Source organism: Schistocerca americana, chromosome 8, assembly GCF_021461395.2.
Source record: "Schistocerca americana isolate TAMUIC-IGC-003095 chromosome 8, iqSchAmer2.1, whole genome shotgun sequence".
NCBI classification, from domain to species: Eukaryota; Metazoa; Arthropoda; class Insecta; order Orthoptera; family Acrididae; genus Schistocerca; species Schistocerca americana.
The window spans coordinates 467,400,958-467,422,735 of NC_060126.1; the positions used below are offsets into that span (position 1 = coordinate 467,400,958).

General features: G+C 46.2%; 1 protein-coding gene and 1 non-coding gene across 2 annotated transcripts in view; both read left to right on the forward strand.

Annotated features, from left to right (window-relative positions):
* LOC124625796 (merlin) overlaps window positions 1–21,778 on the forward strand; it is a 171,733-nt gene that overhangs the window by 69,069 nt on the left and 80,886 nt on the right. Inside the window, exon 7 of the mRNA XM_047149248.1 lies at window positions 8,345–8,474. Within this exon, the coding sequence (XP_047005204.1) occupies window positions 8,345–8,474 (130 nt within the window). The remainder of the gene's footprint in view (window positions 1–8,344; window positions 8,475–21,778) is intronic.
* On the forward strand, window positions 18,435–18,507 carry Trnai-gau. The gene has a single exon. It is a non-coding gene; the product is annotated as a tRNA-Ile (tRNA).

Below are 21,778 nucleotides of genomic sequence, written 5' to 3' on the forward strand. Positions count from 1 at the left end.
CAAGCAAGGTGTGTGGTGGGAATGGGGCAGGCACAGATTTCAGATGATCTAGTAAATGGTTAGTATCTTTGATATAGGAAGGAAGTCTGTGTACTATGGTGAGTGTACTATGGGCTGCAGGTGCTCATCAACTAAGGCAGATACATGTTCATGGGGTGCTTTGAAGCCAGCCACCAAAGGATGGCAGGACAATTGGGTTTGTGGATCTTAGGAAGAAGGTTAAAGATGGGCGTGTGTGGTTTGGGTGGGGTAAAAAGTTCTACGGATTGCAATGTTAGTCTTTTTGAGGGGCCTGAGGTTTCAAGGAGGGACTGCAGATCAGTTTGAATCGCAGGGATGAGATCTTGGTGGCAGACGCTGTATTATTTAGAGGTGTTGGACAGCTCACGTAGTCCGTTACTAACATACTTCTGTTGGTCAAATACCATAGTGGTAGGCTGGCAGGATAATGATGGAGTCATCAGCTTTTAGGGAATGTAGGGCTTGGGGAGTTCTGCAGAGAACAGGTTAGGCTTATTTTGTAGGGACCTGAGGGTTGTGAAGCAATGCTGGGTGTGAGGAATTCTTGGAAGGATTTTAAGGATCCTATGCTCCTTCTGCACCCATCTCCCTATCCAATGGCTCCTGCCCCTGTGACCGTACCTGCTGCAAGACTTGCCCTGTGCATCCTCCTACCACCACCTGTACCAGCCCTGTAACTGGCAGAACATATACTATGAAAGGGAGAGCCACCTGTGAAATGACACATCATATACCAGTTGTTACTAAACACTGCTCAGATTTTTACATCGGCATAACTACCATCAATTATCAGTTAGGATGAATGGGCATAGGAAGAAGGTGTATACTGGCAACACACAATATCCTGTTGTAGAGAATGCTCTACAACATGTCAGTCATGACCTCAATGCCTGCACTATCTGGTTTCTTTTCCCAGACACCAGTTTCTCAGAATCCACAGCTGGGAACTAGCACAACAACATGTCCTTGGTTCTCGCCACCCACCTGGCCTTATTTTACATTAATTTCTTCTGTCTCACCATTCCTTCTCAGTGTCTGCTCCTTTCTTCATTCTGTTTCAGTTTTCTACGTCTTACATTGTGTTACACGTCTATTTTTCATCACCCCCATCTCGCCTCTGTTATGTACAGTGCACTTAGCTTTTCACTCTTATTAAGTTATGCATGTTGTTTAAACAGTAATCTTTGTCTTGCATATTGCCCTGTCTTCCACCTTCAAGCTCTCAGGTTTTCAAATCTTGTCTGGTGCAGTCCCCAACAATCAGTCTTTCCTTCTCATCTCGTCCGTTAAGTCTGCCCTGACCCATGGTTCTGAGTGATTTTCCTGAGATCTACACCTTTCTTAGACCTCTCCAGTCCTTTTCCTTCACCCCTCCTCCTTCTCCTTCAACTATTCTGCTCGAAGAAGGAGCCACTGGCTCCGAAAGCTTGCTTAATTATTATTAGACCGCGGATTTTAGGTAAAAACCTATTTTGTTCCTGAGTTCCTATTTGCATAAAAATTTGTACTCATGCGTTTCATGACTATTTGCACTTAATAGCGTTAATTCTATAGGACCTAAAAAATCCTATTTCGACGTTAGTGCCTATTTTTGCCTGGTTCGGCTTTAATATCCTAAAAAGTGACTATTTCATTATTTAAGACAGTGGCTCCAAGTTTTTCCGCACTATGCGACAGATGGAAAACAATATTTTCTGCCCAGCGTGCAGCAAGGTGGCTAGTTGATATGCGCTCATGCTTCGTATTTGCCTAACACGTCGGTCTTTTTTTATTTGTTTTATATCGCTATCCCTATTAATACCAAATACTCTTTATAGGTGTTTTATTATTCATATGTAAAAAATAGATCACGGATCTTTAGGTTAAAACCAATTTTTTTTCCTAAGCTCCAATTTGCATATAAGTTGGTACTTATGTGTTTCATGACTAACTAAACTGAATACCGTTAGTTCCATAGGACCTAAAATTGCGTACTTCGACGTTGACGGCTAATTTTTGCCTATTTCGGCATGAAAATCCTAAAAAGTACCCATTTCGTTAACCTGACATAGAGTTCTTGTGTTTTCAAAGATTAAAAAAATGGAAGTAAACTTAGGGCTTTACGTCTCGGCCAAGTCAGTACATTGTGTAGCGACCGACGTGTTAAGTGTTACTGACTTTCTAAGTGCAAAATAAATTCTAGTTTCTGTGTGAGAATACTACGCCATGCCGAAAACAGCTAGTTCAAAGTCTACTCATATAAGGCAGTGGCTGCAAGATTTTCTGCATTACACAACAGATGGGAAAATCATTTTCTGCCAAGCATGCAACAAGGAGGTTAGTTGATGTTTTTCTTAGACTTCTTATTTTCCTGTCACTTAGGATTCTTTTTTATCGCTATCCTTTAGTAATACGAAATACTCTTTATATGCGATTCTAAACTGCATTTCCCTTTTCTCTCATATTAGGTTTCGAGTGTTAAGAAATCTCACTTAACTCTGCATGCAGATGGAATTGCACATAAAGCTAATGTTGAACGAAAGTCAAAATTGAAGCAAACTCTTTTAACCAACAAATCTGGTGAATCCTCCGAAAAAAACAAGTTCTGCAGTGATTTGTGTCATACATTTGTGGCAGCAAACATCCCCTTTAGGAAACTAGAAAACCCCATTTTCAGAGGTTTTCTTGAGAAGTACTGCCATCAGTCTATTCCTGCAGAGTCAACTTTACGTAAGAATTATGTGGATTCAGCTTACAATGCTGCATTGCACAGGATCCGAGATGATGATGGAGAATCTTGTATATGGATTTCTGTGGATGAAACTACTGACAGTCTTGGCCGTTACATTGCAAACCTGATTATTGGCAAGCTAGATCCAGATGCTCCATCCAGGGCTCATTTGATTTACTCAAAACAGCTTGCAAAAACTAACCAACAAACAATAGCACATTTTGTGAACAATGAGCTTAAGGTGCTATACCCAAACGGAGTGGATGAGAATAAGGTGCTACTGGCCGTCACTGATGCTGCTGCAGCATATATGATAGCAGCGTTTCAACTATTAAAAGTATTCTACCCATTGATGCTGCACGTAACTTGTGTAGTGCATGGGATCAAACGCATAGTAGAGCAAGTAAGGCTACAGTTTCCTAAAGTAAATAAAGTACTATCCATGGCGAAGAAAATTTTTGTTAAGGCACCATCAAAAATACAGGCATTCAAAGAACAGCTTCCAGATGTCCCATTGCCGTCAGAGCCTGTTGTCACCCGCTGGGGCACGTGGCTGATAGCAGCAGAATACTATAGTACACATCTCTCAGCTGTCCAGAAGGTGGTTGAAAATATACCGGAGGATGCTGCATCCGTAACTGCAGCAATGGAGTTTGATGTGACTTGGCAAGACAGCCAAGTCACAATGAGAGGAAGCCGAAAGGCATGCGTTAAGCTCACGCAGATTGGCGTGAGGTCTGGAACAGTTAAAGGAATTAATAGTAGCAAATAAAGTACGTAGTTAATGTAATACTTAACTTTAATCCACAATTGTAGAACATCTCTCTTGATGGTACATGTTATAGCCACAATAAGAAATAATATCAAATGCTATGGCACCTTGCTAGCTCGTAGCAAATGACGTAGCTGAAGGCTATGCTAACTATCGTCTTGGCAAATGAGAGCGTAGTTGTCAGTGATCCATCTCTGGCTAAGTCGGCTGTACAACTGGGGCGAGTGCTAGTAAGCCTCTCTAGACCTGCCGTGTGGTGGCGCTCGGTCTGCAATCACTGACAGTGGCGACACGCGGGTCCGATGTATACTAATGGACTGCGGCCGATTTAAGTGCTACCACCTAGCAAGTGTGGTGTCTGGTGGTGACACCACATTCCTCCCCTGCAAATCGGCGTACGGTTGTGTTATAAGGCTTCCGCTCACCGTGGGGAGGACCCCATGTTGACGTGTGCGACGAGGTGGGGAGCCTAACAACAGGTGAGGCTGTGCCACCGGCACCCGGCCATTCGGTCCGAGGGGAGCTAGGAAATGCCTGAAAACCTAGTCCAGGGTGCACGCCAACATGCGGTGTATGCACCTGTAAAGAGACAGGAGGGGCCGAAGATTCAACCGCCATCGGGGCGGGGCAGCCGACGGGCGAAGACGACATCTGGTCCGGAGCAGGCAAGAGTTCCATTCGGAGGACAGCTGGTCACGGGAAGCGATCGGCGGCGCGTGACCCAAGGAGGCGCTTGGCGGCTGCAGCGAAGCGTCCACTGAGGGCGGCGCCGGCGGGAGAACAGGCGGTGGCGGCGCGGCGCCATGGGGCAAAATGGAAGGCAGCGTCGGTAACACCTGGGGATGAGGCGAGCCAGTAGATGGGTCCCCAGGGCGCTGACCGGACGGCACCGTCGCTGAAAGCAGATGGGGAGCGGCAGAACCCGTGCGACGACAGAGGCGCAGCTGATTGAGATGCCGACGCACCTCACCAGAGGCCCCCAAAACCAAATACATAGCGCGGCCGAGGCAGCGAAGAATGCGCCCTGCGAGCCAATGCCGTGAACCGCGATAGTTGCGATAGTACACAACGTCACCTGGAGCAAAAGCAGGTGGCTGCCGCTGCACAGGAACCGGATGCGGCGGATGTAGCAAAGACATCAAGGTTCGATGAGGACGACCGTGGAGCAACTCAGCTGGCGAGCGACCATCTCGGGGCTGAGAGCGATACGCGGACAAAAAGAGCAATAACGCGTCCTCCCGAGAATGCGACTCTTTCAACTTCAACATCTGTGACTTGAAAGTCCAGACCAATCGTTCAGCGGCACCGTTTGACTGATGCGAAAATGGCGCGGATGTCAGATGTTGAATACCATTGGCCTTGCAGAATGACTGAAATTCTGCGGACATGAATTGTGGGCCATTGTTGGAAACAATAGTCTGTGGAAGACCTTCAATGCAAAAGATAGCGGATAACGCTTGGATGGTGGCAGATGACGTCGTGGAAGACATCCGGACAACAAAAGGAAAATTACTGAATGAATCTACCACAACCAACCATCGAGCATTCCAGAATGGACCAGCAAAATCGATGTGTAAGCGTTGCCAAGGGGAAGTGGCTTTCGGCCATGCAAAGAATTTCCGCGGCAGTGCGGATTGTTGTTCGGCACATGTCATGCAAGAAGAGCTCATATTTGTAATCGCAGCATCGATTCCGAACCAAGTACAGTGCTGACGAGCAAGTTGTTTCGTTCTCACTATACCCCAATGTCCGTGGTGGAGAAGCCGTAAGACAGAGGACTGTAACGAACGTGGGACCACGACCCTGGACTGATCATTATCAGAACGCAACAGCAAAACACCACGTCGTACAAAAAGTCTCTCCTAGTGAGCAAAAAATTGGCGAACCAACGGATCCTCGATCCGTGACTTTGACAAGGGCCATTGCGTAGCAACAAAACGCAAAACGGTAGCAAGGACAGGGTCAGCAGCTGTGGCTGTAGCCACACAACGTAAATCAATTGGAAACGATTCGACCACGTCATCGGTTTCCGAATCAATGAACATGCAAGCAAGTTCGGAGGAATCGAATGCTCTATCCTCAGCAACAGGCAAACGGGACAACGCATCAGCGTTGCCGTGCTTAGCAGTGGACCGATACAAGATATTGTACCGGTACTGCGAGAGGAAAATAGACCAGCGAATGAATTTCTGCGCTGTACGTGGAGGTACAGGCTTGTTCGGATGAAAAAGCGATGTCAAAGGCTTGTGGTCTGTGATGATGGTAAAGTGACGACCATACAAGAAATCATGAAACTTTGTAACATCAAATACAAGAGCCAAAGCTTCTTTCTCTATCTGGGAATAATTTCTTTGCGCAGACGAGAGCAATTTGGACGCAAAGGCAATAGGGCGATCGTGTGAACCATCTTTGTGCGCAAGCACAGCACCGATCCCGAAATCCAATGTGCTTTGCACGCGTGGGTTCGTATCCCATCCTCGTCGCCAAAAATGTTGTGACTTGGCAAGACAGCCAAGTCACAATGAGAGGAAGCCGAAAGGCACGCGTTAAGCTCACGGAGATTGGCGTGTGGTCTGGAACAGTTAAAGGAATTAATAGTAGCAAATAAAATACGTTGTTGATGTAATACTTAACTTTAATCCACAATTGTAGAACATCTCTCTTGACGGTACATGTTATAGCCACAATATAAAATAATATCAAATGCTATGGCGCCTTGCTAGGTCGTAGCAAATGACGTAGCTGAAGGGTATGCTAACTATCGTCTCGGCAAATGAGAGCGTAGTTTGTCAGTGATCCACCTCTGGCAAAGTCGCTTGTACAACTGGGGCGAGTGCTAGTACGTCTCTCTAGACCTGCCGTGTGGCGGCGCTCGGTCTGCAATCACTGACAGCGGCGACAAGCGGGTCCGACGTATACTAATGGACCGCGGCCGATTTAAATGCTACCACCTAGCAAGTGTGGTGTCTGGCGGTGACACCACAGAGTTACTCAAAGATTCTTCTTTAAAACGGGACTTATCTTACATTAGGGCCCACTACACATTTCTGGCAAGAATAAATTCACAATTAGAAGGCTCAGGGAGAACTATCTACGACAATATTTCTTTGCTTGAAGAAGTCAAAATGAAAATTAATGAAGTGCCAGGTGATGTAGGGCAAAAAGTATGGGAAAAAATGCAAACCGTTTTGCAGAAGAACACTGGCCTGAAGGAGTTGTGTGCAGCTGTCGACATACTTAGTGGAAAATCCAGCACTCCTGACTGCAGCATTCCTGTCCAACATGTGCCGAAAATGAAGTACGCCCCTGTCACATCTGTTGATGTAGAACGTTCTTTTTTCAGCGTATAAATTGATTCTGACAGACAAGTGCCACAACTTTTCACTAGAAAACCTAGAAAAGATTTTGGTTATTTACTGTGAAGACAACTATGGTCAGAATATGTGAAACTACGAATGTATTAATTAAACCATTGCCAAATCTTTTTTACGGAGATCTTTATCTTGCAGGAACTCAAAAATATTTGGAGTTATGTTCAACATTAATGTTGTAGATTGCTGTGCTCTGTAACTGTGCAAATATTCATTCTCCTTGTTTTAATGACTGATAAGATGTTCATACTGTCAACACTATGTATTTTAATTTATTTTTATTTTACCTGCATCATTTTTATTAGAGCCTATTTTAGGTTTTATATAGCCTAAATGAACTAGTGAAGGAACCTATTTTAGGTGCCTAAAACACACTTTTTTACGACTTAAAAATCCGTGGTCTAATTATTATATAACCTTTTATGTGTGTGTTCTGCCACCGCTTTGTGAGTACATCTTTTATCTGTTCAATTACATCATATAAAACACACACACACACACACACACACACACACACACACACACCAGTCTCCTCTCTCCTTCCCATCTTTTCCCCACATACATATTTGCATCTGTAGCTTTCCATTTCTTTCTCTCATATTTCATTATAATCTAACTTACATCTGTTACTTATCAGCAGGCAAAATTTAATTTTTAGTGGCCTTCTAGACCTTTAATCTTAGCTATAACTTGATTGTTATTTCATATTCATTTCCTGTACATGTGTCACTCACTATTCAGAGCTCGGAATGTCACAGGTTCCCCTTCAGCACCTGAACATCTACCCTTCATGTTTCATAGTAAAATCTTATTAGACTTCCAGGATTGTGAAGCGGTTAAATTTCAACAAGCTTGTGACGTGAGTCGTCCTTGATCATTGCCAGGTGGCAACAGACTGCTGCTTTCGTTACTAGCCTGGTCCTTGTATAGCCATTCCTTTGACGACAAGGTAGTCAGTTACCACTTGGCAAGCTTGTGGGAATTGAACAACAACTTTTTGCAGCTGAAAACATGAAAAAAATTATTATTCCACGTATAGAACCAGGATTTTTCCTCTTTTTTTCCTTTAAATTTCTATTCCAGTTAAATGATTTTTAAAAGTTCTAAAAGTTATAGATTTAACAATCCCTCCCTCTCCCTCCTCTGTCTGTGTGTGTGTGTGTGTGTGTGTGTGTGTGTGTGTGTGTGTGTGTGTGTGTGAGAGAGAGAGAGAGAGAGAGAGAGAGAGAGAGAGAGAGAGAGAGAGAGGGAGGGAGGGAGGGAGGAAGGGGGGGGGGGGAATCCATGGACGTGCTTATGCCTCATTCAGGTAGGTCTAATTTCGTTAGTTGATTAGGAGAAGCTCATTTCTCATCCAAAATATTATTTTTTTGTTTTCATTTAGAATAGATTTTCAGTCTTGTAGATAATACCTGTATTTACCATTATTTGTAATTTGCCCCTAATTTAAATAATAAATTGTACCAACAGGCGACAGATTGAACGAAACAAACTTGCCCGAGAGAAGCAGTTGAGGGAGGCAGCAGAGAGGGAACGCGCTGCCATGGAGCAAAGGCTGGTGCAGTACCAAGAGGAGATACGGCTCGCCAATGAGGCTCTTGTGAGTGTCGCATAATGTCTTTCAAGCTGCATCCTATGGAGTGAGTGCAATTATACTACTTGAACAAAATCACTGAAATTTTAAAAAAACTGAATTCCTTAGTACTAGCATGAATTGGATAGATTGCTGCACATGACATGGATGAGATATTGAGCAGCAGCCATGCACATTTAAAAGTCAATTCTTGGAAAATATCAGCTTTCAGACGAAGTCTTTCATCATATGGGAGACAAACTCACATACACTCATACAAGGAAAACTCATTCACATAGGTCCACTGTCATCTTTCGAGCATTGTGGTGCCACTGCACCTGGAGACATCAGTGGTTCTCTCTCTCTCATATATATATATATATGTGTGTGTGTGTGTGTGTGTGTGTGTGTGTGTGTGTGTGTGTGTGTGGTTGGGGAGGGGGGTGATGGTGAGGGAGCTACTACTCGTTTCATAATTAGTTTTCATTGCTTGTACTCTTGGGTCAGTTTTTTGGTCCATTCTTCATTCATAGGGTCCTCTGGTTTTTGCTTCAAATTGTCACAAAAGGGTGAAGGATGAAATACATCTGAGAAGTCTCCTCATGAAATACATCTGAGGAGGAGACTTCTCAGATGTATTTCATCTTTCATCCTTTTGTTCCACCTTGGTGTTTCTTGCTCTCTACTCTCATGGTTGTCTTCTCAAAGGTCTTTGTTGCTTCTGCAACAAAGGCTTCCCGAAACTCATTTCACTCTTCTTCACCATTTCTTGTGGTTCTGGTAACTAAATTATCCCCTGTTATTTGTACATACGCATTCAGCTTTTCCACATTATTTAACTCCTAGCTCTTTCTCTTCTGTTTTCTTTGCAGTCTCACCTTGCAACTGCAGTGTTTGACAAGGTTTCCACTTTTAGTATATGGTTGCCATTCAAGTTTTGAATAGGGGCAGCCTTCACAACTGTTAACAATCTCCTTGTTCTGTCATTTGTAAAACAAGGGAATGCCAACAACTCACATACAGCTGAATAATGTGTGGCACGAAGAAGGACTAACAGGAAGAGTGTTCACTAGCTTTCAAGCTCTGGGTCTTTTTCTAGTTGAAATTACACGCATTTATGCACACAAACACACACTACCACAGCTGTGGCAACACTCATTATTGATTATCGATTACTGAGAGCACTTGCCTAGGCTGATGGGTGTTAGTAAGGAAGGACACACAAGGCAAAGGGGGTGGGGTAGTGTGAGGCAGGAGTGGGAAAGACAGACAAATCAGTGCTAGCGGCTGCACAACATGACCAAAGGAGTTTTGAGGGGAGGGGTACAGGGGTAGAGAGAGAAACATGGGGATTCGGGGGGGGGGGGGGGGGGGAGAGAGAGAGAGAGAGAGAGAGAGAGAGAGAGAGAGAGAGAGAGAGAGAGAGAGACCCTGCAGGGGAGAGGAAGAGGGGAAAAGTTGGTGGGAGAAGACAGTAAACAATTTGGATGTGGAATGAGTAACGTGGACAAAAACAAAAGAGAAAACAAAAAAAGGTAGGGTGAGATAATGGGAAACAGCTTAGCAGAGGTTTAGGCCAGGGGATTAGCAAGAATGCAGGGGAGACAATTGTCACCTGCGTGGTTCAGAGAAACTTGTGCTGGAAGGGACTAAGTGAAGTGAAGCAACTGTTGAAGTCATTTGTGTTGTGGTGTGCAGCATGTTGAAGAACAGGATGGTCAAGTGTGATGGTGGTCATTTATGTGAGTAGACAGTTGGTTACTTGTAATGTCCACATAACCACATAAAATACTGCACTGTAATTAAGCGTAGCTGCTATATACCTTGGTTGTTTTCTTGCATGGCCGTGCCTTTTATATGATAGGAACATGTCAGTGTGCTTTGGTAGGAGGTGGTGGTTGGATGGAACCGGTCTTGCACGTGGGGTTATCGACAAGAGAATGATCCATAAGGGTCCAGAGTTGGGAGGAGGATTGCAACAGGGATGGACAAGGTTATTCTGTGGTGTGGGTGGGCAGTGGAACACTACTTTGGGTGTTGTGGGCAGGATTTTGGGTATGATATCCCTCATCTTAGGGCACAGTGAGATTGTTGAAGCCCTGGTGGAGGCTGTAGTTGAACGTTTGAAACCCAGGATGATACTGGGTGAAGTGTTGGTTTAGTTGAGGTGGCCAATAAAGACAGCCAGACATCTGCAAAAAGGTAAAGCATTAATATTTTATTTACAATATTTACACTTAATGATTGAGATATACGAGGGTTGGAACTTAAATAGTGGCAACTATTTATTCACAGCCGATACAAGAGAGTTACATGTCTGCACCTGTTACTGTCTGTCAAAGTAGTCACCAGTGTTGTGGAGAACCCGTTGCCAGCGATGTGGAAGGCATAGTATACCATTAGCAGAGCCTGTTCTGTTGATGGTGCGAATGGAGCGGTCTACTGCCTGTCAAATCTCTGGAACAGTTCTGAAGCGAATGCCACGAAGTGGTTCCTTCATATTCAGAATCAAATCAGAGTCACAAGGACTTAAGTCTGGGAGTATGGTGGATGCTTCAGTACTTCCCAGTCTCATCGACCAAACAGAGCAGCCACAGCTTGCGTTGTATGCGCCCGTGCATTCTCGTGGAAAATGGTGGGTGGGTTGCGCAGAAAGGGTTGCTACTTCTTTCGCAAAGCTGGTCGTAGGTGATGATCCAAAGATGAACAGTAATACTGTGCATTGACGGTCTGCCGTGGAGGAACGTAATGCGTTAGGATAACACCATCAGTCGTACACGAGAATCACCATAACTTTCACCATACTGGGGCTCTGATGCACTTTCCACTTTCGCAGCAACCCATAATGATGCCATTCGTTGGATTGGCATTTCAGTTTTGGCTCATATGATGTGGTCCATATCTCATCCAGTGCTATGATACATTGTAAGAAAGCATCTCCTTCATGCTCATAGCACTCCAAGTGCGTCTGAGCAGCCTTGTAATGCATCCATTTCTGCGTTTTCGTGAAGTCGTGTGGAACCCATCGTGGTGCAATTTTTCGCATGCCCAGTTGTTCCTTCAGGATGCAAAGCACAGTCATATGTGCTAATCTGGTTCCATGGGCGAGCTTACGAATCATATGATGTCGACCACTGTCCACTAATGCGGCAACAGCATGCACTACTTCTTCAGAGATGCTAGGACAACCTATCCGATGCATGTCTGCCACAGTCTGCCGACCTTCATTGAAGGCTTTTACCCAACGCGCCACTGTTCTGTACGGCAATGCCGATTTCCTGCATGCCTCTTGAAGACCTTGATGACACTGTTATGCTGTATGACCTCTGGCGAAGTCAATCTTGATCCAACTCCATTTTTCCTGTTTCGAAAACATAGTGACACTGTTACATTAGACTGCTTGCTCACAAGTGACTGTTTTTCCTTTGATTATGTGCACACTGGTGACATGGGACGGGCGAGTCCATTTGCTCGAAGATAGGGTTGGTATGTCAACAACATGTGCTATCAGCGACAATAGTAGCTTCCATCGCATAGTGTCTCCACAGCAGTATTGCCACTGTTTAAGTTCCAACCTATGTACATAACTTTGAAATGCTGTAGGTCCTTCTGTGGTACTGAGATTAATATTCTTGATAGAAACAAATAGTCTTGAATCATGGCACAAAGGAATGAACTACATTTAGCTCCATAGTAGTCACTGATTTACATCAATGAGGAATGTTGAAGATTTGTGGTGGATCTGGATTCGAACCCAGGTCTTCTGCTACCAGACAGATGATCTGACCACTAAGCCATCAGGACGCAACTTCACAGACTACACTACCGTGCCTTCTGTCAATTTGTCAACTTATCCCCACACTACTGACCTAGTGCCCCTGCCCGTTATCCTCATTATTCGCAGCATTTTGCTGATTCCCCCATATATAATTAAGATGAGACTGGCCTGTGATACCTTCAGTGCATCCCCCTGCGGGTCCGGGGATTAGAATAGGCCCGAGGTATTCCTGCCTGTCGTAAGAGGCGACTAAAAGGAGTCCCTCCCCCTCAAGGGGGTACCTAGCACCTGCATCCGGAGACGGACGGTTCCACGACCTATATTTGTGGTCATTTTGGTTTTTCACTTCTTCTCATTTCTTCCTTCCTTTGGTTAGTTCCTTACTTTGTTCTTCTCATCTCACTGTCTTCCTTACTCTTTCCCTTGCCTTCTTCTCCTTGCCTTCTTCTCCTTGCCTTCTCCTTGCCTCCTTCTCCTTGCCTTCTCTGGTCTCCACCTCGGCGTTTGAGACAGTCTGTCCTCTCTCTCCCTCTCTCTCTCTCTCTCTCTCTCTCTCCTTTTTCCTCTTCTTCCTTCCTCCTTTGTGCGCGCCTGAAGGCCGACCCACGCGTTCGCACGCGTAGCTGGTGACAGGGCAACATGTAATTCCCCGCCCTGGGTAGACAAGTAAGGCACACACGTACCCCCTGGTAAAGGCCAGGCCCAGGGAGGGGTGATTGCCTGAGCTGATACCTTCTGACCATGCCGATTGGTCCCTCCGTCTGTTTCTCGGGAGGTGTAAACATTCACCTAAGGCGGGAGTGCCCTCTGAGAGGGTCCCCACACGGAAGGAACGCGCCATCGGAGACGCTGGCAATCATGGGGGATTCCTCCGCAATGGATTTCTCTTCTTCTTCTCTCTCGACTTCTGCCCATAAACGGAAACTTGACCAGACACCAGTGACAAAAGTACTACCGCCTGCCCTACAGTTCCTCGTAGTTTCTCGATCTGAGGGCGGCAAGGATTTTTCCTCTATCAACCCTTTCGTTATCCAGAAGGGCGTAGATGCCATAGCCGGATCTGTCAAGTCTTGTACCAGGTTGCGTAATGGTACCTTGTTACTAGAAACTGAGAACGCCTTTCAGGCACAAAAACTGCTTTGGGCCACACTCCTGTACACGTTCCCTGTCCGGGTGGAGGCTCACAACACTTTGAATTCGTCTCGTGGTGTGGTGTATACTCGATCACTCGACAGATTGACTGACGAGGAGATTCAGTCTTTCCTCGCTGAGCAGGGCGTGACGGCTGTCCATAGGGTCATGAAAAAGGTCAACAATGACCTTGTACCGACCCGGACACTTTTCTTGACCTTTGATAGTGTTCAGTTGCTGTCGCGTATCAAAGCGGGCTATGAGGTTATTTCTGTTCGCCCCTATGTCCCGACACCTACGCGCTGCTACCAGTGTCAGCATTTTAATCACACTCGCCAGTGTTGTTCCAATGCGGCTAAATGTGTCACATGTGGCAGGGATGCCCATGAGGGTGACTGTCCACCTCCGTCTCCTCGTTGTGTGAACTGTCAGGGGGACCATGCAGCGTCCTCCCGCGACTGTCCCATCTACAAGGAAGAACGCTGTATCCAAGAAATTCGGGTCAAAGAGAAAGTGTCCACCTCGGCTGCTCGCAAGCTATTTGCTAGTAGGAAGCCCACGCTGCTCCCAGCGGGAAAATGCAGCACTGTCCTCGCCTCTCCTCGGACTACCAGGGAGGTGGCGACACAGACATGCGATCTGACCTTCAGCACCATGGTAGTCTGTTTGGCCAGTGCTAAGATCGCACGGTCGACGTCTCCTCTTCCTCCCGTCACCCCTCAGACACAAGCACCTTCATCAGCTTCTGCCAGGACGAAGACCCAGAAGTCAGATGCACGGGCCTTCAAGAAGGAACCGTCCCGTGCAGACTTCCTACGTACCTCGAACTCCCAGCCGTCGACCAGTACTTCCACTAAACGACCTTCCAAGAAGGCTCATAGGAAGCACAGTTCTCCTTCTCCGCCACGGCGCATTTCTTCTCCTGCGCCACCCAGCGGTTGCCGCCCCAGGCCGTCATCCGTTTCGCCTGGCCGCACCGCTGGTAGCCGAACATCTGGCCGTCCACTGGCAGAGGAAGCTCCTCCTCCCAGCCATCTTAACGAGATGGCCGATGAACCTATAGAACCAATGGACGATGACTGTCCGCCTACTGATAGCAGCGGCAGTGCTCGCTCGAAGCCAGGCCCTCAGATGCCTTCGAGGTGACCCCTTCTTTCATCTTCCTTTTCTTCTCACGATGGCACTTATTCACTGGAATATTCTCAGCATTCGCTCCAACCGAGTGGACTTGAAGTTGCTGCTCCGCTTGCACAGTCCGCTCGTCGTAGCCCTCCAGGAAACGAAGCTACGCCCATGCGATCACATTGCCTTGGCACACTACACCTCTGTGCGTTTTGACCTACCCCCTGTGGTAGGTATTCCGGCTCATGGAGGGGTTATGTTGCTGGTCCGGGGTGATATTTACTACGATCTCATCACATTGCACACTGGCCTGCAGGCAGTTGCCGTCCGAATTACTCTCCCCACTTTTACATTTTCCATTTGTACCATTTACGCTCCATCGTCGTCTGCCGTTACCAGGGCAGACATGATGCAAATTGTTGCTCAGCTACCTGCACCATTTTTGTTAACTGGAGACTTCAATGCCCACCACCCCCTTTGGGGCTCTCCAGCATCCTGCCCGAGGGGCTCCCTGTTAGCAGACCTTTTCAACCAGCTCAATCTTGTCTGCCTCAATACTGGCGCCCCTACGTTTCTTTCGGACACATCTCACACCTATTCCCATTTAGACCTCTCTATATGTACTACCCAACTTGCACACCGGTTTGAGTGGTATGCCCTTTCTGATACATATTCGAGCGACCACTTCCCGTGTGTCATCCATCTCCTGCATCATACCCCCTCTCCGTGCTCAACTAGTTGGAACATCTCCAAAGCAGACTGGGGGCTCATTCTCACTGCTGCTGAATATTCCATCCCTCACACTACTTCTTCTCCACGTTGCGTACCGGTCCCCTGGTGGACCGCAGCATGTAGAGACGCTTTACGTGCTCGTCAACGTGCTTTACGCATCTTTAAACACCACCCTACAGTGGCGAATTGTATCACTTGTAAACGATTACGTGCGCAGTGCCGTCGTATTATTAAAGAAAGCAAGAAAGCCAGCTGTGCTGCTTTCACAAGCGCCTTCAACAGTTTTACTCCTTCTTCTGTTGTCTGGGGTAGCCTGCGCCGGCTATCTGGCACTAAGGTCCACTCACCAGTTTTTGGCTTCACGGTCGCGAATGACGTCCTTGTGGCCCCTGAGGATGTCTCCAATGCCTTCGGCCGCTTTTTCGCAGAGGTTTCGAGCTCCGCTCATTACCACCCTGCCTTCCTCCCCCGAAAACAGGCAGAGGAGGCTAGGCCACCTAACTTCCGCTCCTCGAATCGTGAAAGTTATAATGCCCCTTTCACCATGTGGGAACTCGAAAATGCACTTGCCCGGTCACGGTCCTTCGCTCCAGGGCCTGATTCTATTCATATTCAGATGCTGAAGAACCTTTCTCCTGCGGGTAAAGGTTTCCGTCTTCGTACTTATAATCGCATCTGGATTGAGGGACATGTTCCCACATGCTGGCGCGAGTCTATTGTTGTACCGATTCCTAAGCCGGGGAAGGACAAGCACTTGCCTTCCAGTTATCGACCCATCTCGCTTACCAGCTGTGTCTGTAAGGTGATGGAGCGAATGGTTAACTCTAGTTTGGTTTGGCTGCTCGAATCTCGATGCCTACTTACCAATGTACAATGTGGATTTCGTAGGCGCCGCTCTGCTGTTGACCATCTGGTTACCTTGTCGACCTTCATTATGAATAACTTCTTGCGGAAGCGCCTGACCACGGCTGTGTTCTTTGATTTGGAGAAGGCTTACGACACCTGTTGGAAGGCGGGCATTCTCCGCACCATGCATACATGGGGCCTTCACGGTCGCCTCCCTCTTTTTGTTCGTTCCTTTTTAATGGATCAACAGGTCAGGGTACGTGTGGGTTCTGTCCTGTCAGACACCTTTCGCCAGGAGAATGGGGTGCCACAGGGCTCAGTTTTGAGCATCGCTCTCTTCGCCATAGCGATCAATCCAATAATGGATTGCCTCCCAGCTGATGTATCAGGCTCCCTTTTCGTGGACGATTTTACCATCCATTGCAGCGCACAGCGTACATGTTTCCTGGAGCGCTGTCTTCAGCATTCTCTTGACCATCTTTACTCCTGGAGTGTCGCCAATGGCTTCCGTTTTTCTGCCGAGGAGATGGTCTGTATTAACTTCTGGCGCTACAAAGAGTTTCTCCCACCGTCCTTGCGACTCGGTCCCGTTGCTCTCCCATTCGTGGAGACAACAAAATTTTTAGGTCTTACATTTGACAGGAAACTTAGCTGGTCTCCACATGTGTCTTATTTGGCTGCCCGTTGTTCCCGTTCTCTAAATGTCCTCCGTGTTCTCAGTGGTATGTCGTGGGGAGCGGATCAAACCGTCCTACTTCGCCTATATCGGTCGATCGTCCACTCAAAGCTGGATTATGGGAGCTTTGTATACTCCTCTGCACGGCCGTCCATCTTATGCCACCTCAACTCCATACAACATCGGGGTTTACGTCTTGCGATCAGAGTCTTCATGCTGAAGCCGGTGAATTGCCACTGCCCTACCGGCGCGATATACTGCTTTGTCGGCATGCCCGTCGGCTACTGTCAATGCCCAACCACCCGTCTTATCGTTCCTTTTTTGACGACTCTCTCGATCGTCAATACGGGTTGTATGTCTCTGCCCTGCTACCCCCTGGAGTTCGCTTTCGTCGCCTCCTTCAACACCTTGATTTTTCACTCCCTGCAACCTTTAGAGTGGGCGAGAGCCACACGCCACCTTGGCTCCAGGCTCAGGTTCGTGTTCACCTTGACCTCAGCTCGCTCCCAAAGGAGGTTACCCCCAGTTCGGTATACCACTCCCGTTTTGTTGAACTTTGTTTGAAGTTCATTAATATGACCTTCATTTATACAGATGGCTCTAAGACCAATGACGGGGTCGGGTGTTCTTTTATTGTCGGTGCACAAACTTTCAAATACCGGCTCCATGGCCATTGTTCGGTCTTCACAGCTGAGCTCTTTGCCCTGTACCAGGCTGTTCTTTATATCTGCCACCACCAACATTCTGCTTGTTTCATCTGCTCCGATTCCCTGAGCGCCATCCAGAGCCTCAGTGATTCGTATCCGGTTCACCCTTTTGTGCACCGGATCCAACGCTCTCTTCAGCAGCTGGTGGACGACGGTCCTCTGGTTAGCTTTATGTGGGTTCCTGGCCATGTCGGTATCCCTGGGAACGAAGCTGCAGATGCCACGGCCAAGGCTGTGGTCCTCCAGCCTCAGACAACTTCTTGTTGTGTCCCTTCATCAGATTGTAGCAGGGTCATTTGTCGGCGCATTTTATCGCTGTGGCATGCCGATTGGGCTGCACTTACAGACAACAAGCTTCGGGCCTTGAAGCCTCTTCCCACAGCTTGGACGTCCTCCTCACGCCCTTCTCGGCGGGAGGAGGTAGTTTTGGCCCGGTTATGGATTGGACACTGCCGGTTCAACCATCGCCACCTGCTGACGGCTGCGCCGGTGCCGTTCTGCCCATGTGGGCAATTGCTGACGGTCCGCCACATTTTAACGTCCTGTCCGGATTTTACTACACTGCGTCTTGATCTTGGCCTGCCATGTACTCTCGATGCCATTTTAGCAGATGACCCAGGAGCAGCTGCTCGCGTTCTTCATTTTATCAACTTGACAAATCTGCCTAAAGACATTTGATTACGCTGTTTTCTTAATCCTATGCCTGTCAATCTTTTATCGTATTTTCCCTTTTAGTTGCTGTTTTAAACTTGTGCCTCGCGGTGCATTCCTAACGTAGTCTGGGCGCGAATGACCATTGAAGTTGTGCGCCCTAAAACCACAAAAAAAAAAAAAAAAAAAACTTCAGTGCAGATGCACACCACACTCAAACTCTTACAAGAATCTGCGAAACACCATGAGTAATGAGGATAACTAGCAGGGGCACAACTAAGTTGAGAATTTGGGTCTGACAGGAGTCATGCTAGGGTAGTCCGTGAAGTTGTGATGACCATTATGTTCGGATGGCTTAGTGGTCAGAGCATCTACCTGATAAGCAGGAGACCCAGGTTTGAACCCTGGTCCGGTACACTTCTTCAACTTTCCCCACTGATGTAAATCAGTCTATGCAGTTAAATGTCATTCATTCCTTTGTGTCTTGATTTATGATGGATGCAGGATCAAAGTGGTGTCTCTTCTTTTGTACATGCCTGAAAGTATATACACCACATATATAATGGTCTTGAATGCTGATACAACCCGATAAGTTACTGACACGTAGCAATGCTTAGAAGCATTGTGATACATCAGTGTAATTCCCTCACAGCAATCTTCCATACTAAGGTTGATATAAGCTCAAGGATTCACTGAGTCTAAACAAAGCTCTGAGTGTGGCTGCCTAAAAAGATGGGCTGCCCAATCAGAATCGCAGGCAGTGGGGTCCCTTTAATTCGGCATCCTCTGGTGGCATGTATTTACCCCTGTTCAGAGACAGCAGGCGACAGAAGAGTGACCTTCTGATGGCTTGGTGGTGGGAGGTCCAAATGTTCTCCTGTGTAGCTGTGAGCAGTGTGTCAGGTGTTTTGACGAAGACCACATCGATACTGCACTGACTGAAAAGAGGAGTGCTGCTCAGTGGCTAGTTAAGGGGTTTACTAATGTAAGAGGAGGAGGTGGCATGGGAAATCCACTTATGGATGATATTGATGGGATGTTCTCTGTCAGTAGAGGCTCTGGTAAGGTTATCAGTATATTTAAATAACTCCTGCTTTCCACTGCAGATGTGGCAACTACAGGTGGTGAGGCCGTTTGGAGGAGACTTCTTGACATAGAATTGGGGACAGCTGTTGAGATGGAGGTATGTCTCCTATACATCTCTCGAAATTGTGTTCTGCTGCCCACCCAACTTACAGAATATTTTGTCCATCCCTGTTCCCATTCTCCCAATCCTGCAGCCCGTGGTTCATTTCCTTGTTGGCAAACCTGGTGCAAAACTTGCCTTGTGCACCGACCCACCATCTCCTACTGCATCCCACTCATAGGTTCCTACCCTATAAAAGGCAGGAGTATGTGAGAAAGCAGCAACATTTTATATCAGCTTTGCTGCAATTCCCATGCAGCATTCTGTGTCAACATTACAGGTAATCAACTACCTACTCTCATGAATGGCTACTGCCATGCTGTGGTGAACTGCATACTTGACCATCCAGTTGCCAAACACAGTGCACACCACAACACAAATGACTTCCAGAGCTGCTTCTCTTTGCATGCTATTTATATACTCCCATCCAGCAACAGGTTTCTCTGAACAACGTAGATGGAACTTCTCTCTTCCGCACAACCTGCATTCTCACAGTCCGCCTGGCCTTAACCTCTGCTAACCTTTTTCTCACTGCCTCACCTTATCTTTTTCATTTTCTCTTCTGTCCACACCACTACTTCCCAATCCAGAGTGTGCTCTGCCTTCTCCCACCACTCTTCCTCCCTCCATGCATCTCTCTCTCTCTCTCTCTCTCTCTCTCTCTCTCTCTCTCTCTCTCTCCCCCCCCCTCCCCCCCCTCCCCCCTCCCCCCCTCTCTTTATCCTTCTCACCTCCTCCCTTTCTCCTTCTCCATCTACACCTTCTTCCCTTCTCCCCCTCTCCCTTCTTTCTCCCTCTCATATCTCCAGCACCTCAGAATCTCTTCTGTCTTGTTGTACAACCAAAGAGTCATCTGTCTTTCCCACTCGTGCTGCCTCGTACTATCCTGCTACATCCTCCTTGCCTTTTGTGCCTTTCCCTACCCCCCTCTTTGCTTCCATCAGCTGAGGGAACTGCTCTCAATAATAAATAATCAATAAACAGTGTCGCCACAACCATGGCAGTGCATGTAAATGTGTGTACTTTCTACTAGAAAAGGAGTCATGCTTGAAAGCTGGCGAACACTGTTTTCTGTTGCACACACAATCTGCTGAGATTTCCATCTTCCAACACAAAAGTATCTTCCAGATAATCAATAATAAATATTTATTTTGAGTTCCTGTAAAAACTGTTCCAAGGCCATGAGCTTCCAGTCGCTGCTTCGATTACTCATGCATTCCTGGCATGGAGTGGTGGGTCCACATCTCAGTTGTAGTAACAGACTGGCACAGAAAATCAGTTGCATTCTTTTTAAGACTTTCAGGATGTGCATGTTATGTTTGCTTTCAGTCAGCTTTCAACAAATGGATCACCAATCATGCATAAAAGGTTTCCACTGTTAATTCTTCATATAAGATACATCATGTTCTCTCTTCTAGGGGGTCTATGATGTCAGCTATTTCACACATTTTAACTGCTGATTATCTAGTACCATATTGCACAGATTCCTGACTTTTTTATGAAGTTGTAATTTTGGTATGTCCTTCATGTGGATCATCTTGAGGAGAAATACAGTCATATTCTGATTCAGTCATATATTTTTTCACTGTTGAAAATGAAGTAGCTGACATCTTGTAAACCTTCATCCATTACAGATGAATTTGCTTTACTGGGCAAAAGAATCACCTTATTATGTTCAAGGCATCACTTTGTCAATTTGACCAAAACACGCACACAACATGACTATGGTGTTTGAAAAGGCTGTATAAATGAAAACTGTTCTACAGATCAAGTTGACTCTTGATTGACTTTGTTCAGTATAACAAAAACAATTTTTATTAAACTCTGTGTCTGGCAACTTTTCACATTGCTATTATGTTGACGGACAGTTGTAAATATGCCTATTTCCTTAAATAGGTTGGAGGATATGCATCATGTCTAATCATGTTGCACATTTCTGTATAATATTTAAAAGCCCATGTTTATTTGAATTCTTTTCTCTTGTTTTGGTTCATAGCTTCCAGTAGAAGAGATTTGTTTCACAGAATTGAAGATTTAGTAATGCTCAGATACTCCGTATGTGTTACAGGGACTGGAATCTTCCTTACCTTGGAATGTATTCTTTTATGCAACTGATAAAGTGATATAACACCACTTGCTGCCTCATATTAGTTAACACTTTGTGTGACCAGCTACTTACAAGACTATCAGGCCTAGGAATCTGGCCATTTATGCCGTTATTTAAAGCATTACTGGCACATGTTTAACAGATGTATCTTCAAAAGTAACACATGCTAAAAAAAGACAAAGCTTCAATATCTACTTAGTTCTTTGATAGATTACAAATTTTAAAATAATGATGACGAAAGTATAACTATCCTTAAAAAAAGGTGGGGGGGGGGGGGGGGGGAATTATTAAGCAATGCCTTCCTCCGGATCATCAAAATTTTCTTGCTTATTTAAAAAACATGATGTATTTGTAGCAGAATTACAGTGAACTGCGAAACCTAATGAATACATCCA